The sequence below is a fragment of the Platalea leucorodia genome, assembly GCF_965183815.1.
Source record: "Platalea leucorodia genome assembly, chromosome: 2".
Classification (NCBI taxonomy): domain Eukaryota; kingdom Metazoa; phylum Chordata; class Aves; order Pelecaniformes; family Threskiornithidae; genus Platalea; species Platalea leucorodia.
Genome location: NC_138824.1, coordinates 93780585 through 93798218, shown reverse-complemented (window position 1 = coordinate 93798218; position 17634 = coordinate 93780585). Strand labels below are relative to the sequence as shown.

The window sequence follows — 17634 nt, the reverse complement described above, 5'->3', positions numbered from 1 at the left end:
ACATAGACCAGCAAGAACCTCAAATTGAAGTAAATCCTCACCAAAATGTCTATAGCGTGACTGACTTTCAGGAAATCAACACTTCACTTTTTGTTTAAAATGAAGAATCCGCAGCCCAGCCAGCCTAATCTTATAAAAGCATTGGGAGTCCCAGTACTAGATAGATATGCAACATGTTTTATCCCGCCCCCCCTTTTTTTTACCTCCTTAAAAAGCCTTGCTGAAACACTCTCTACAAAGCTGTGATTTGAGTTACTTACTGCTGATAAAAGCAGGTGAGAAAGGAGATCAAACTTTGATACTACGGTGCTTGGCCTATCAGAATGACGATGTAGTGTATTTTTACCCCAGACATACTCTTCTTCCATACGAGAGAACCTCCCTGAGAGGTTCTTCAGAAAACGTCTGTCACAATAACGCTTCCCGGTTACTTTAAAGGAATTACGGCAGCTTTACTCTTATGGCAGAGCTGCACTCCTCATTTCTCACAGCACGTAGGGTCACCTTAGCACATTTTGTGATCACTGCACCTTGTGGCAAAGCTGTTGCAATTGACCAGATAAGTTCATGCAACAGGTCTCAGAAATAGAGCTTATGCCTCTCCTTAAGGAATAAGGGAATTGATATAAAAAGACTTAACAACGGTAAATCAGTAATTAGAAATTTCAGAGTGATTTGAAATATCAGGGAACCTATTGTGGCATTGTTTTTTAAAGAATATTTTAACATTTTAAACCTCTTAGTATTGTTTAGGACAAGCAGAGTCCCACAGAGTGGCTTACTCTATTTCAGCTGCTTTATGTCCAAGACGGCTGAAAACAATGCAAGCGTCTACATATTCCCAGAGCCATTTACCTTTGCCTTACCTTTGTGTTTGTTAACTTTTCACTGCAAACTGGTCCCTGCAATCTGACAGAAACCTGACAGTCATCATTCTTCCTCCTGCTGCATACATCATTTTTTTTTAAGGTATAGTTTAGCTGGAAAGTTTCTACTATTCATGTACTACCCCCTTTCTTACCCTAGACCATGCTTCCTGCTGAAGTTCTGGGCTATCGTCTTCCATATTAAGTGACCTCAAAACAGTCAAAGAAATTTAAAACAACATATAGACTGTCACGGATTAGTTTACTTAAAACATTAGGGTTCATGCTTATCAAACGGGATGATAGAGCTGTATTTTATTGTTGTCATAATAAATGTTGTTGTCATATATTGTTGTCATAATAAAGTTGTACAGCTTCATCAGATGGATCCGATTCTCATCAAAGCACTGCAAGCGTTACAGAATGTTCAATAGACTTCACGTTCTTGTCAGAGAAACTGGCAGTGCAACTCTTCCTTTCTGTCTATTGATCTTAATCACCCAGACTAACTTTAAGCGCCTTTAAAAGTAATTTCAAATGATTGTAACATATACTAAACTGGATTTCCTGGGCTTGGGCAAAGCTGCAGCATGTTACTCGATTCAACACGAAGCATTGTCCAGGATCTCCAAGACATGAACAGCTTCAACCCCTCCAAATCTGACATTCCCAATAAACGAGACAAATTAATTCACTGAGCAGATCTTTTCTGGAAGTGGAACAAATCTCTCCTAACAATAGGGAAAGTTAAGCACATTAGAGGACAACAAGATGAAAAATAGTTTCCATTCATGTTGCTGTAGTCTGGAAAAATTCCTTTTACCACAAGAGCAAATGAGTTTCTAAAAAGTAGGTAGCTCTAAAAAAGATTCAAACCAGTGATTAACTGCTTGTTCTAACTACACTCACTATTTGGTTTAGGAAAATTAATCCATACAAGGTGATCTTCCAACATTTGCTTCTGAAAGACAGTGAAAATGAAACCGCTACAGACTCAGGCCCTCTGTCACATATAGGAGGCTGCTGGAACCTACTCTGTTCAGCTGAACTAATACCAAATAGAAGTAGCCACAAAGAATAAATACATTCCAGAACAACTGTTCTTTGTTTTATTGAATGGTTGAAGCAGGACTATAATCCAGGTATATCTCAATCAAGTGTTGGTCCACTTTTATCATCAAAAAGAATTGATTTAGGTTTTTTATAACAACATCAACACAAATGGAAGGAATATGAAGCATCATAATAGGAACTTCCAACTGTACATGACCTTAGACCATGATCGGACTGGTGCTACTTCAATATTTATAGACCCCCACTGTACAGACCAGCCACACGGGTGTTATTTACCTCCAAATCATTAAAGTTCCAGGCAAAGGATCCTTCTGTCTACAGCTTGCATCCTAGCCATCAACATGAGATCAAAATGCCATTTGTGCCACTAGAATCGTAGTCTTGTAGAAATATTTCTATATTTAGTATTTTACTAAAGAATAATTACTACCCTCTCTGAAGTTACATACAGCCATTATAAATATTTACATCAAACATTTACAACTGGGTCATAATATACAACACAACAATTTAGCTATAATTTCTAATCTTCCAGTGTAAAAGTTTCAAACAACATGCTGCGATCATAATTTCAATTTATCTGTTTTGCACACAGTCACAGGCAGTACAAGGCATTTCAAAAACTCATGTTACATGATAGAAAAAACGGAATGATGTTACTTTAATAACAATCAGTTTGGGGATTGTTCTTTTTTTTTTTTTTTAAACAAGCAGATTTCCATTTCTAACTCCCATCTGGTGCTACTACTAACATTTAAAATAGGCTTGAGAGGGGAAAAAAAAAACCAACTTAGAAATAAATACACCTTTAAAAAAATTCCACAATTAACCATGTCAGAATATTTGTTTTCCACACAGTTTAAAGGAGACCTTACTCTTCATCATTTCCTTGTGCTGAAATACAGTGTAGTTCAATCCATTCTTATCTTCTGATTTGTCATCCTATAAATAATGCTGTCATACCCAGGATCCATGTTCCAGAGGTTGTAGGAGATAACTATCACAGCTAAAGCAAGACCTATCATCATCCACAGAATAATGTTGAAGATGACAGAGTAGTTGTAGTTATACGGATAGGCGAGGTTATATGGATTTTCTGTTTCGCTCTGTAATAAAGAAAATAAGTTTATTACTTTAAAGTTAGCTTGCATACAAAACACATTCCGACTACATCGAAAATCTGAGCAATCTGAATAGGAGAGACGCATTTTTGTCCAGACAATTCTGATACTAGGGCGCAAAATGCAAAATTATGTGACTGACATCAATGGAATCCAAAGGAATGGGCTGACAGGAGCCTCACTAAATTCAATGAGGACGAACGCAAAGCCCCGCACCTGGGCCAGAATAACCCCACGTGACAGCACAGGCTGGGGACTGACCAGCTGGGCAGCAGCTCTGCAGAGAGGGACCTGGAGGTCCTGGTGGACAAGGTGAACAGGAGTCAGCAGTGTGCCCCTGCAGTGACGAAGGGCAACTGCATCCTGGGCTCCACCTGGAGTGTAGGCAGCAAGTCAAGAAAACAATTTTTCCCCTACCCATGAGGGAGGACTTGCATGCACTACTGTACTTGGGAGAAAACGGCAGAAATGCAAATTCTAACAAGACATAGGGGAAAAAGTTTTCACAGTGAAAGTGGTTAAGACTGTAGAACAAGCTGTCCAGAGAGGCTCTGGGACTTCCAGCCATGGACTTTTCAAGAACTGGGCTGGACAAGGACCTGAGCAGCCTGATCTAAGTCCTAAATTAATCCTGCTTTGAACAGTAGGCTGGACTAGATGACCTCCAGAGGCCCTCTTCAACCTAAATTACTATATGATTAAGTGAAGATCAAGACAGGTAAGCTGACCTCTTTGCACCCATGCCTAACTCACAGTCAGTATTCTAGTCCTTAAAAAAAAAGTAATGCTCAAGTGATGCAGTTTGGATCACTTTTAATTAAATGATACATAGAAAAATGTGCATCTACTACCTGTGAAGACTGGAGAATGGAACGAGTCTTCCTCGTGAAGGGAGAATTAAATGTCTTTACAGCCACCACTTCTACTACTGCATTCCCGCTATACAGATTAAACATCTCATCTGCAAACTGGAAAACCAAAAGTGATTTAATTTAAAACCTACACTGTAGCCAGGAATCAAGCAGAGTTTTGCTAGCAAGATGTACTAAACCATAAGATGTCAGCTTCAGGAATAAGAAGCTTATGGAAAGTTGTAAAAATTTACAGTATTTTAGAATTCCACTAAAAGTGCCAACTTTCACCTGGTTTACAACATCTCTTTAAAACCTCTTAACCACTGCTCAGCAGACTGTACCTTATGACTGCTTTCTGGGCCGAAACACGTTCTTTCATCCTTTTTACAAAAGGCCCATGACCATATAGTTTCCCAATTGTACGTCTGTCAGTTTCAGCAAAATATTTAGGTTCTCAGCCTTCCACTGGGAAATTATGAACATGAATGTTTCAATCTGGTCCAAAGACTAGCATGCCTAGTATTTAAATATTTGCTGTAAATAAATATATATTTCTTTTCATATTTATTTATTTTACATATTTGCTGTATATAAATACATAAGCGCAAAGAGGCCAGAGAGTAATGTTTAAAGAAAGTCATTTGGCTTAGTAAATTCATGCTTTTACACTTTTCCATCTTGCTTTTGAAACTCTCAAAAGTGACTGGTCTTAATAAAGATTTTATCTAATGATTACATAAGACCTGCTAAAGAATTACTTTCTTGAGCATATTGATAGATAAACAGCAGTTATTTTAGAGGCCTGGAAATTTAGATTTATATAGCTTTGTGGGCAAGGGGAAGCTGAACCACTGTACCCTGTGGTAAAGATATTTCCACATTTTCGGAGAGCCAGTTTTTGTGAGACATACTGGTGGTTTTAAATGCAAGATATTTATTTAGGAAAAACAAATGTATCAAGTCATGTTGATATATGGTTTCAATATATTCCTACTGCTTTACGGAAAATAACTAACACATTGTAGAATCATGTCAACACTTTCCAGAGTGACAAATTGTAACATTCAATTTTATAACTGAACAACTGCATTTTAAAAACCAAACAACAACAAAAACAAGCATCAGTCAAGCCATCACTAATGAAGTGACAATTCAAAGCAGAAGACAGTCAATAAACTAACTCCCTTGTAGCTAACACAAAAAATTATTTCCTTTGTATTCCTGTGAGTTTTGTTCATTAGGTAGAAAGCGTACCTTTTGCAAAGAGTCTACAAGAATTTGAGAAGCATCCTTGAACTGCTGAGAGTCTTCCCCGTATCGTTTTCCAACCTCTTCCAAACCAGCCAGTTCCAGAGAATACAGGTCCGGAGAGTGATCTTTGGCTAAGTGCTTGTGTCGAGACAGCTTTAGCACACCATTGAGGGCAGAAAGAAATTAATTCATACACAGGTTACTTTAAAAACACATTTCACAAAATCAGTTTGCTGGGACTAATCCAGCCTCACTTTCCACAGTCATATTCCATATTGATTAGGAAGTAAAATTTCTTGCCAACTTAACGAGAAGATGTCCACGATTGTTTCTTTTCTTATTCTACAGAAGAAAGCAGGTGATCATCATGTAGCATCTATCCCTAGCATGAGGTTATATACACGTAATATAGAGCTCTACTAAAAAGAAACATTATACTTATTCACATCAGAATCCTTGTCCTGTAATTGCCGTAAAAATAAGACTTGGAGAAAAAAAAAATACATAACTACAATACTTGGATACTGCTATTCCCTCCACTGAAGCTGGCCCTTGCAAAACTGAGTAGGTACCTTGCTGTTGCCCATGTACAAAAGTAGCTTACTTAAGGAGTATCATCCCATTGTCATAAAATCCAACCAGTATAATCCAAATTATCTCAAAGGAAAGTAGTGATATTCTTGCACTTCTACATGTGTGAAACTGCAGCACTGACATTTGCCTGCACAAGAGAACAGCCTCTGAAAGCAAGGAATTTAATCTGTTCCTATCTTCCCATCTACTTTAACTACAGCGTTTCTAGCCTGCAAGAAAAAAACCAACTTGTTCTACCTCATTTCCTCAAGAGCCCCATTTCTGTCCACCAGTCCTTCACCTAATGTGAACTTCCAAGTTTTTCATGACTGTTTCTTTCACTTTAAGTAGCTGAGGGCTGCAGCTTAAAGGACAAAAAAAAAAAAAAAAAAAAAAAAAAACCAACCAAAAACAAAAACACAAAACCAAAAAAAACCAACCCCCAGAACAAACCCTAAACCAGAGCAAGAAGACAGTAGCTTCTTAGTAAGATCATAAGAAGCTTTTTGCTTACAAAGATGAGAATTAAAAGCTCACCCCTCTATTGGAACATTTCTACCACCACCACTATTCACACTACAAAAGTCACTCCACTCTTTTCAGATAAAATGTTATGGTGACATTTTAAAGTAAAATGGCGGACAGGGCAAAGAACGCATTCTTAACTACCATTATACTTCTCAAGTAAGAAAACAAGGAAAGTCCCAGCAAATTCTTCATTGCGTACTTCCTGTGTCTTTGGGTATGGAGAAATAGCAGCTCAGAATTCCCCCTGTTCTCACCAAACACAATACAAAAGAAACTACAGATGATTAAGGTTCTCATTTTCTTCCGTCAGTGGCAAGGCTGACACAAATAGCTTGAGAATGCATTGTTTGAACTGATGCACCCAACTGATGACACACATGAATATCTATCACTGTTGGCCAAGTATCCTGGCTATGGCTTCTCTACCTTTAAATGAGATCTCTGAAGTTTGTGACATAAGATGGGGAAAGAGTTTCAAAAAAAAAAATAAAAAAAAAAATCTTACCAGGCTTGCAATATCGTGTAGGACTTGTAGTTCTGACAGAAAAAGCAAGTCAACCTGGGGGAAGAGGCAGGAAGAGAGAGACAGGTATTTCCTTTGATGAAACCAAAGTTAAGGAAGTTTCATTTTGTTGCAAGTCTCAGTATTTTATTACAGGTTATGTCTGTTACAGCATCAGAACATGCTAGAAGGAAACTACTCTTTCAATAAAGTTACTTAAAAAATAACTTAACACTTACTTCTTAGAATTCAGTTAGAAAAAATTAAGAGTAGGCTCTCCTAGGGAAAGCAAGGGATGGGGGGAAGGGAAAAGCACAAGCTAACTAAGAATATTAGAAAAAATGGTAAAAGTTCCAACTGATTAAAGTTTCCTACCTCATTGTTTCTGCTCAGGGAGTTGAGAGGAAGGGAGCTGAGAATAGAGTTGTCCTGGAATAAGCGGTTTCGCAGTTGGCGCAGTGTGACAGAAAGATCTTCGAATACAGAGTTTGCCTTGCCCACCATGTACACTCTCTGCAGGAACAGCCATTGTTTAATAACAACACAGGTTCATTTTTAGTTTTTCCAGTCACACATTAATATTCGATCATACTTGCAATCTCTCTCCAATGCAAAACATTTCATATAATCAATTGGTTTTGCTCCAGGCACACGAGTGGAAAGAGGTTTACTATTTAGAACATCTGGAATCAGAAGTGAAGCAATACTCACTTCCTCACTGGGAGCCAGCTGCAAGACCACAGGAGTTTCCTCAGAAAACAAAGTATGAATAGCATTCGCAACACTGTCCAGACTGAAAGGAACAGCCTGGAAGACAAAGTCTAGTTAGATTTTTGGGTAAAACAGGGCGTAACAATATAAAAAGTAGATAATTTGCTTAACTACAGAAGTCTGGAAAAATAGGACAACCTCTTTTTGAGCAAAGAGTATGAATATTTCCAAAGTGATAATAACAAATAATAGGAGTCAATGTGAAAAACAGAACATCAACTGTGTATCTATGAACAGACAATTTATTTGTATATATGGTGGACACAATATATTTTCAAGAACTCCAGGGGGCCATGACTGTGTAATTAAGAGGCTTACTTAAGCTAAGAGTATAGCCTTGTTTATCAGTAAAGCAAGACCAACAAATACAGAAGCAATACAAAAGGGGAAACCAATCTTAGTGCAAATGGAAAGTTATGAACCACAGAAAACTGATGAATGAAAATATACCAGTAGAAAGACCAACTGCTGAAACACCAAAGAGGAGAAACATATAAAAAATTACTAAGAATAAGAGAAATCCTAGCACAGTATAGTGCCTTTACTGGCAAGCTAATAAAACTGTTAGTTTTTCTAAACACACACTTCTGGGTTTCATCTAAAAAGAAGCAGAACGGCACGGCACATTTCCATTCACTAGTTAAAGAGCATAGAAGTATTTTTTTCTAATATATTTTAGTAAGTCTCTAAGCTAGGATAATTTGTACCCAGCGGTCCCGAACATGGACTCAGTGATGATCATTTGAAACTATTCTTGAATATCAGAGGACCAGTACTTTGCCAACATACGTTTGGGACGGCTCATTTGAAGCCATGGCAGCAGTTAACTGAAACAATAAAAGCTTAGGAATATTAATTCCTATTAATGGAAAATAAAGAAACTATGCATTATGTACACATCAGAGTTTTATCAAAGTTATAAGTGCAAATATGACTTACGACTTCAAGTATATTTAAGGTTTCTGCAAGTTAGCAAGGCCTACACAGTCAGGCGTAGAAAATCCTAAATCAGTTTTGGTCCAGATACCATTTCAGCAATGCCAGCATGTAACTGTGCCTGAACTAGTGAGCTGTGCTTGAAAGCTGATGTGAAAGCAGATCTGTGTTAAGCTGAATTTGACCCAAGTTCAATGTAAAGCCACAAAACATTCCAATTAAATGTTGATATTTTAAAATAGATTAAAAGACTACCTGATAGCTCTAAAAGTAATTTCATAGTGAAATCATCACCTCATCTTGGGGTGTGCAATAGAGTGTCAATATTAAACAAAACATTATTCAACCCTGTTACTGATGATTCCACAGTTTGACTGAAATAATAAAATGATAAATAATAATTCTTAATAGGAGCACAGCAGTTGCAGAGCCAAAATGCATGGTAAACCGATGCAAAACAAAGTTTTCCAAGATGGGCAGAAGCAGAATGAACTAACTAGAAATAACCTGAAAAACAAGTTATTTGAAAAGGGTTTGTGGTTCATGCTGGAAAAACAACAGCTCAGCATGAAGAACTGGTCCAATACTCCAGCAAAATGGATTAAAGCAGACAACGTATTTATAAAGGAGGAATAGACACTGTACAGTTATCAATATTTTGTAAGTTACTGTACTCCTGTTAAGAGCTGCGTGGACAAAATCATAGGACACAGGAAGAGGCAATGGGCATAAATTTAAAACCAGGAAATTCTATCTGAACACAAGAACAGAGTTTTTTACTGTAAGGGTGGTCAAATAGTGGCACAGGTTGCCCAGAGAGGCTGTGGAATCTCCATCTGTGGAGATATTCAAAACTCGACAGAGTCCTGGACAGCCTGCTCAATCAGGGGGTTGGGCTAGATGATTTCCTGGGGTCCCTTCCAACCTAAACGATTCTGTGAGGCTGTGACAAGTGTGAGAAAAGAGTCTCAGCAAAGACAGACAGTGACAGGTAAATGTAATGTCGTTTGTTGTTTTCTTTTTGGTACAGTATAATCGAATGGTGTCTCAAAGTGCTGTATTTCACAGTCACGTACTTGAGGAAAACTCAAGGACTGTTTAGAGGGCAATACAGTACCTCAAAGAATCAACATTATATAAAATGCTACCACACACACTCAGCTGAAGAAAAAAGTTAATAAGACTATGAATCAACAAGTTAACATGGGAAGCAGTGGATTCTCTGCCTCTTGGTACAAACATATTAAAACCAGATGCCTTTCAAGGAGAACATGCTTCAGTCAAACAAGTTACTGAACTCAACACAGGAGGCCCTGGGCGATCTTAAAGGCCTCTCACCTTGTACAGGAGTCTGACTGGATTATTTAGCTATACAGCCTGATCCATCATTCCAGGGGATATGTGAACTTCAAGTGAAGTAAGAAATAAGTGAACGTCAAGGACTACAGTAGAGTCATGTGCTTCTCATGAGATCGCAAGAGTCACAGAAATCACGCACAGTTCCAAATGCGGATACTCACATTCTCAATAGGGTAAGAAATCCCTTTCGCAGGCAACGCCAGCTTGTCTACTCCCTTCACCGTTACCAGCACAGTAGCTCGTGGTCTGTGAAACAGATCACCCACTGCAAGCCCAGGCCAGGAAAGGTCCTATTACAAAATAGTAAAAAAACCCTTGTATTTTATAGGGACAAAGAGAGGAGCCCTCCCCCCCACCACAGCAAAATAACTTACTATCTTGTTAATATCTCTGTGCAGGACAGCCTACTGGAAATTTCATGAGGAAGTAAGTTAATATTAGAATGCTTTCATCTTGAATAATTTTGTCTCAAGTTAACCAGGAAGAAACTGTTAGTTTAAAAGCTGCCAGCAACTTCATAGCAAAGTCTACGCTGAGAAAGCATTATACATGTTGGATATATCAAGAGTTATTTCCCATAATTAAATTAGAAATATCATAGTCTGCATTTAATAAGTGAAGGCTGAATTAAAAAACAAAACAAAAACGCCAAACCCTTTTGCAAAACACCACAGAAATAGGTTTAGGCACAATAAAACACTAACATTTTGATATTTTCAGTACCAGAAAGAAATGGGGGGGGGGGGGGGGAAGGGAGGGTAGTGTCAACATACCAACACACCAACAGCCTACTAATTGAAAACTTGCATATTTGCATATAAACATAAAAACATTCCTTAGTAGCTCACTACAGTTATGTATCGGTAAGAGCACAGTGAAGGTTACCTGGCTGGTTTATTCAGGCACAAAATACAGATTCATCTATTTGGAATGTATTCAAACAGATTTCTCCATTTGTATAAAAGACATAACTGCTTGTTTAAGTTTTATGAAACCAATTTATTTGGATTTTAGAATTAAATGTTATTGACATTATGATCTCTATCACCTCAAAGAAACAAAAGAAAAACCTTTTAAAGCATCATCAGGGACAAAAAAGGGGTTCAGTTTTGTCTTGCCTTAACAAGGGAGGAATACTGAATGACCGTTTTTGAGAATCCCCAATGTAATGCAGTAAGAATTCTAAATTCTCTACAGTGCACCTACTGCACTGTCAGTTTATGTTCCTAGACTGCAGCCTTGATGTAAACTGCAAAATGAGTGTTTGGGGCCTGCAATATTCTCCATACCAGGGTTGGAAGCTGCATACATGCTGATTTCTGCCTTGGTGACAATGCTGATAACTTTCAGTTTCAGGGCTTAACTGAATAGAGTAATTTAAACACTTCCTTCCCTGCCTGCTTCTAGGATTTGAAATAATACTAATAGAGAACTATTTCTAAAGGATGCTACAGACACATCACAGCAAATGAATTCCAAACTTTGGTAAAGGCACAGAGCAAGTACTGAAACACTTTTTCTTCCATGATAACCATCTTATACCTCCAGAGGACCAGTATGCCAAAAGTCACATGTTCAAAATGGGCCAAAACCCACTGTTTTGCTGGGTGTCTTTACATGCAATGCACACGATACCATCTGGTGTATTGTTTTTTCTTGATAAAATAATCAAAATATACTTCTTAGGAATACTACTCATAAGAATTTCTGTTACTAGTTTAATGACAAAAAAAAAACCATAATTAATTGACAGCAAGGTATTTTCAGACAAATTCCGGAACACAGGCTAAACAGACCTGCATTCAAACCAGACTTATCAGACCTCTTGCTTAGCTGCAGTATGGAAGAAATGGGAACCAGCCCCCCTCACCAGCACTTTGAGAATATCCCACCTTGTAGCTTTCGGTATCTGGCCGTATATGGACACTGTGAGAGACATCTTGCTATTAAGCTTTTCCGTACCGCTTCAACAGCCACTCATCCCTGCTGAAGCCCCGCAAAAAATTCAGTAGGCAAGATGGAATCAATGCAAGGGCTCCTACTCACGTGCTCCACTTTAAACATCACTAAAGCTATGTTCAAAAACCTGATTTGGGAAACACTACCACAAATTAGGTTTTCAAGTCTTTGGATTACTTCCTAACTATTGGGTTTATTTTTCTTATTAACTACGCTCAGCAGACAAGCTTGCTGACCTGACAAAATGCCTGCCTAGCCAAGCCATTTCTCACAGTCTTCAGAGTACCCAAGAGCAGAGTCCTACAGATATAGCTCACAGGCAAGAAATGACAGTGGTTTCCACAGATCCTCAGTATGTGACTATGGATGGGGGGATACAGCATGTAGTTGGGTCTCAGAGGAACTGAAGAACATCACAGTAAAGACTCCACAGGCTTGCTTCCTTCTGTAGCTGATGATTCAAATTAGCCGGAGAGTACAGCCTTTTGCTGCTCATATGACTGATATAGCTCTATGCTTGGAAACCATGCTTTGACAAGTCATGCATTCCTCCAGACAAACAGGATGATATTTTATATATTCCAGCACATGACAGGAAGATTTGCGTCTTAAGTAAGTGGGTCTGTAGTTTGAGAGGCATTTCAAAATCAAGACCTGAAACATACCTCTTCAACAGAAAAGCCCATGGATAATGCAGCTACATCTGGGATCCGCTCACCAGGAATGGGCCAACTTCCATCTCGAAAAACAACTGACTGAGGTGATCGTAAGACACTAAATTCATCACCGTATACACCTAAAAACAAACAAAAAAGGCTGTCAGAGTTTTGACAATCTTTCCCTTACATCATAGAAAAAGAGCGTATTAGAGCTTAATAAGATTCCTTATTCCTCCCTCTCATACCTATCAATTTATGTAACGCAAGTAATGAGAACTGATTGTTTTAATGCTCTGGAATACAAAATAAGGTTTCTATACAGCGATGACTAAGGATGGACAAATCCACATTAACAAAAGCAGGACAACTATTCAAGCCACAGCACAGTACACTTCTGCCTACTCACTAGCAGGCTGTGAGCGGTGTTACAGTTCAGACCTGGTAAAGCTAACTCTCAGTAGAGCCGGGCAGACTCCAAAATCCTGTTAGTTCACAAGCAGCTACACACCAACATGGCTCTGTTTGCTTCCAGGACTGCTTGGCATAACACCTCTTTTCATGCAGACAACAGCCTGAGCCACTGAACCCAGAGCCAGGAGGATCAGCAGAGTCAGTGCTGGCTTAAACAGAGCACTGCCAGGAACAATCTGGCTTCTGCAGAACAGCTCCGGTGTCTCTGCTCTACCTTCTCAATCACGTGACGTTGTGAGACGTTTTTCTTCCTCAGATACGGTACTGGACCTAAGCTGACTGTGTGAAGCCACAATCTGTAATACTTCTCATGCTGGGTTTTCACTTATTTGTGATCCCCCCTTCCCTCTTTTCCCCATTACCTTGAAAAGCAAAGTTGACTAAAAGCATTATTTCTAATCTGTATTATGATGACAGTATTTGTTGTGTAATAAAGTCAGAGAGGACTCCATGAAATAAGAGATGGGCTTATTTCAGTCTAGCTTCCTATTTTAAAGTCATTTAAGCATAACCGCAATACTGTGTACATAAACATTTATCTAAATAAGTTCTAAAACATATTTGGTGTATATAAGCAGGAACGTGCACAACGCAAAACTTCAGACATATGCCCCCCAATGAGCAATCTGTGCATGTTTCTACCAGAAAACTAATTTAAGACTGGAGAAAATCAAGTAGGAGAACAATAAATAATCACAGACCATCTAAGTTTAAGTTCTAATTATGTAATCAGTCTGACTACATACTCCAAAATTACATAAGATAACCTTCTAAAAAAAGAAGAAAAAAAAAAAAAAAAAAGAAGTATTTACTCATATGATCACTGAAAATTAGTTACCAATCCAAGCAGCTACATAAAATAGTTTTCCAGGGCATCTGCAAATTTAAAGGCTATTTACAAAAATAATGCAATAGCAAACTGATGTGTTGTGCAGTTACAATCTTCCCTACCATTAATTTAGCCAATTTGACCTTGAAGATGCTGTTTTAAAGCCTGGATCATGATCATGCATACAAATGTTGACAGTAAATCTGAGCTGTATTATGATAAACATTCTAAAGGAACAAAGTACTACGATGCAGGGTGGGGAAGGGTGGCAAAAGGAAGGAAACAGGCCAAACCAACAGATGCATATGGAGCACATTCAGGTGCTTTTTGTTTTAAATTGGTATGTGTTCGCTGGATGGCCTGCTCTCAATTTTAATGGTGTATCAACCCATATTTGGAAGAACAGAAATGCTTCCAGACCGATTTGCTTAAGAAGGACTTTACACAATTGCTAAACGTTTTTGCTCAATCTGTAGGATTTCACACGTTGCTTTAATTTTCCACAAGGCTATAAGACAGTCGCACGTGTTATTTAGGACAAGTTGGCTTACTTGGGGCAAGGTTGCTTAGGTGGATAAAATTAGAGCATTGCCCTTTTTAACCAAGTTTGCCTTGCTAGGGTTGTTCAAGGTCTCAATGAGCAACACCAAATTTGAACTTGGGAGCACAAGCCTCACACCTGCTGTAATTGCTTGACCACGACACCCCACGGGGCCCTGTATTCAGTCAGCCCTACAGAGCAAATTCTGAGATGCAACTCACCCAGCGTACTGTTACCCACCCACCTACAGGAAACTTAACCAAACTTCTACCTTACCGAAGTCGCGCCTCAGGAGAGCTTCAGCTCTCAAAAGCCTTTGTGAGCCTGGGCTGAAGCACTAAGGTATACCGAGCCTAAACCAGTTACGGGGCCTGGAGGCCTTAAGTGCAGCTGACACGCCTGAGTCACAACGAATGACAGAGAGCCTCCCGCCATCATAAAAGCTCGGTAAAATGTGAAAATTCGTACACGGTAACGTAGCTGGTGGGGGCACAGGCGCACCCCCCCACCCACCCCCGCAACGTCCCTCCGCAGCGGCTACGCGGCCCTGCCCGCCCCGCCCCGCGCGGCAGCTGGCCAGGCCCGCGCTCCCCCACGACTGGCTCGACCCGGCTCGCTCACCGGCCAGACAAGCCGATGTCACCAGCACCGCCACCTCCAGGGCCCAGGGAGCCCCGCCGCGCCGCCCCATGCCCGCCGCGCTGCCGGCCGCCGCGCTGCCAGACGCCGCCGGGAAGACGCCGGGCCGCACCGTCGGACGGAGAACGACGAGCGCCACCGCCCGCGAGGGAGCGCTGACGGACAACCACCGCGGCCAATCGGCAGGAGAGATTCAGGGCGGCTGGGCGGGACTCTGCAGGAGTGACGGACGGAACTGACCATTCGCCAGTGAAGCCCACCCCCACCCGGTCACGGGGCTGACCGATCAGCTGAGACGCTCTCCCGCCCGGAGGGCGGAGTCTTAGCTTGAGTGGCGTTTCAACTTGGCCAATCAGATCCTGAGAGATCTCTGCACTGTTTTCCTCCCCTCCCCGTAAATTCAGAGGGGAGCGGTGAGGAGGCGGAGCTTCGTCGGAATGAGTTGACGGCTGATTCGGCCAATTGGAGGGCGAGGGATCGGGGCCTTGCCCCTCCCACCGCTCCTCAGTACGACCGCCGTGGCGCTCGACGGCGGCGCGGTTGGATCGGGCAGCCTTGGCGCGGGGGGAGGGAAGGAGCTATGATTGACAGTTAAATGCACCATTCAGAGAGCAAGGGCGCCTGCTCCACCCTTTTCGCACCTGTGTCGCGTTGGGACGTCTGGCGGTGAGGCCTCGGCCGTGAGGCCCCGGCTCTCGCCCAGGCCCTCGCCCACAGTGCTGGGTGTCCCAGTTCTTCCCGCATACCCCTCTGGCAGTGTGCCTGGTGTACCTGAGGAGGCACAAAGGGGAGGACAAGGTTTTCTTTTTTGTGTCTGTCTTCAGTGGGGTTTGAAATAATTAAGTTTGTGTGTTTGTGCCTGTCAGCTGCCTCAGCACTTCACCCCTGAAAGGCAAGCAAAGGAGCTGAATCTGTAAGTTGGGCACCTCCATATAGTTTGTGGTTTGGATATTTATGAGGGAAGCTGCCTTCAAGATCTTGACTGGGTCCATTAAGCTGGTGAGGGTTTATTAAGCTGGTGAAGGAGAGGGGCTGAGATGAAGTGTTTGCCTGGAAGCTTCCTGCCTGCTTCCCTGAAGGTTTGCTGTTGAGAACAGTTACGGTAATGTACGCCCTTGCTGCCCCAGCCGTGCTCATCTCACTTCAGCTGTTCTTGCTTGTAAGAGAACCAGGCAGGTGGGTGTGTGCTGTTCAGTGTATGTCTAGTATTCCAGTAACAGGCCACGAACAACCAAGTTGTGAGTGTTTCTTGGGGTCTTTGTACACTATTAGGCTTGGGTGTGAGACTCTCTGCAAGTTGAGGCAGACAAAACTGGGTTTTGAGCGTGAATTGTCGTTTAGTGTAGGAGGTTAAGACCTCCGTTTCATTGTGGAGATCATCCTGTAAGTAAGACTGCCTTATTTCTCTCCTGGATTCCTCAGAAAGCGATGTGTGTATGTTCACAGGAAATCCAGCAGTGCTGGGGAGTATTTTATCTGCTTTGCTGGAACACAGCAACTGTGTCACATCCACATGGTGAGACTGTCTTTATGTGCTGAACATGCCAGAGAGTACTGGCCATACAGCTATCTGACCAGAGCTATTCTGCTATGTATTTAGAAATTCTAGCCAACTACAGAGATGATGATACTTTGAAAATCTGCCTGAGCAACATTTCTGTACAAAAAAAGGGGCTGTGTCTAGGAGAATCAGTGAATGAGTTGGGGAATGGCAGGTAGTAAAACGGAAGTGTGTGTACAACAGTTGAACAGTATTTAAGAGAATAAAGTTATATCCCTGCATCTGCCACATGATAGTGTATGACAATGGGCAAATCACTTAAACCCAGCTTTTCATAGGTGGCAATAATAGTCTCTTCCTTGTCTGTGAGATGATTTGCATAAATGGAGAGGAGCTACTGCTCCACTGTTGTCAGGTGGAAACTATGCTTTGAATATGAAAAGCCTGCCAAATGTGTAGAGTACTCTCAAATTCAGCAGCTGGGCAAGTTATGAGCACTTCAAATTAATACTCACTTATTCTTTACTCTGTATTGTGCATCGCAAAACCAGCACCACATAACAGCTTTTGTAAAATAAATGCAAATAAATGTTTGTGAGATTACCTGGATAGTGTAGCAAAGAGTATGATCAAAATATTTGTTTCCTTGTGGGCTCTTCTGCCTTTGGAACAGGATTAGAAGAGCATACAGGAGACAAGGCCTGGATCACTGAACAACAAAGATATTGAATGATTGCTTTTTTCAATGAGCCCAGCCTGTTTTGTGCACTGAGCAAGGCAGGTTGATATTAAAAAAATGCTATCTTGTAAGCTAACAATGATATTGCAATGTGTATGCCCATGGGTTCTGGATTAAGGTTATGTGGGTTACCTTATTTTTGGCATTTACTGGCTCTTGGGTGCTCTTCTTTGCAAGTATAGTGTGCTCTTATTTACTGTGTATATTTTAGCATCATTTCACAAAGTTTTACCTATCTGGGAAAATATGGTTCCTGCACCAAGATGCGTGTAGTCTGAAGTAGGTGATCATAGGACATCAAATATGGGTACACACTGGGTTGCCTTGTCACAGTAGCAGCTGTAGAGCTGCATCCTCTCCCTTACTCCCCCCCGCCCCCATCAGATTGGGTCTACACCCAAAATGTTAATAGAAATAAGGCAAGAAGGGTGGCTCAAGGCAGTAAGTTTGTGAAACTACCA

General features: G+C 40.8%; 1 protein-coding gene across 1 annotated transcript; it reads right to left on the bottom strand.

Moving 5' to 3' along the window:
* Positions 1–1942: 1942 nt before the first annotated feature.
* Positions 1943–15176, bottom strand: ATP6AP2 (ATPase H+ transporting accessory protein 2; the record flags this gene model as incomplete). Its single annotated transcript, XM_082304293.1, is given in 10 exon segments — positions 1943–3046; positions 3913–4029; positions 5170–5319; positions 6773–6826; positions 7145–7282; positions 7481–7576; positions 9997–10125; positions 12460–12590; positions 14916–15060; positions 15063–15176. Coding segments are annotated over 10 exon segments (1269 nt in total). The 3' UTR covers positions 1943–2851.
* Positions 15177–17634: the final 2458 nt, after the last annotated feature.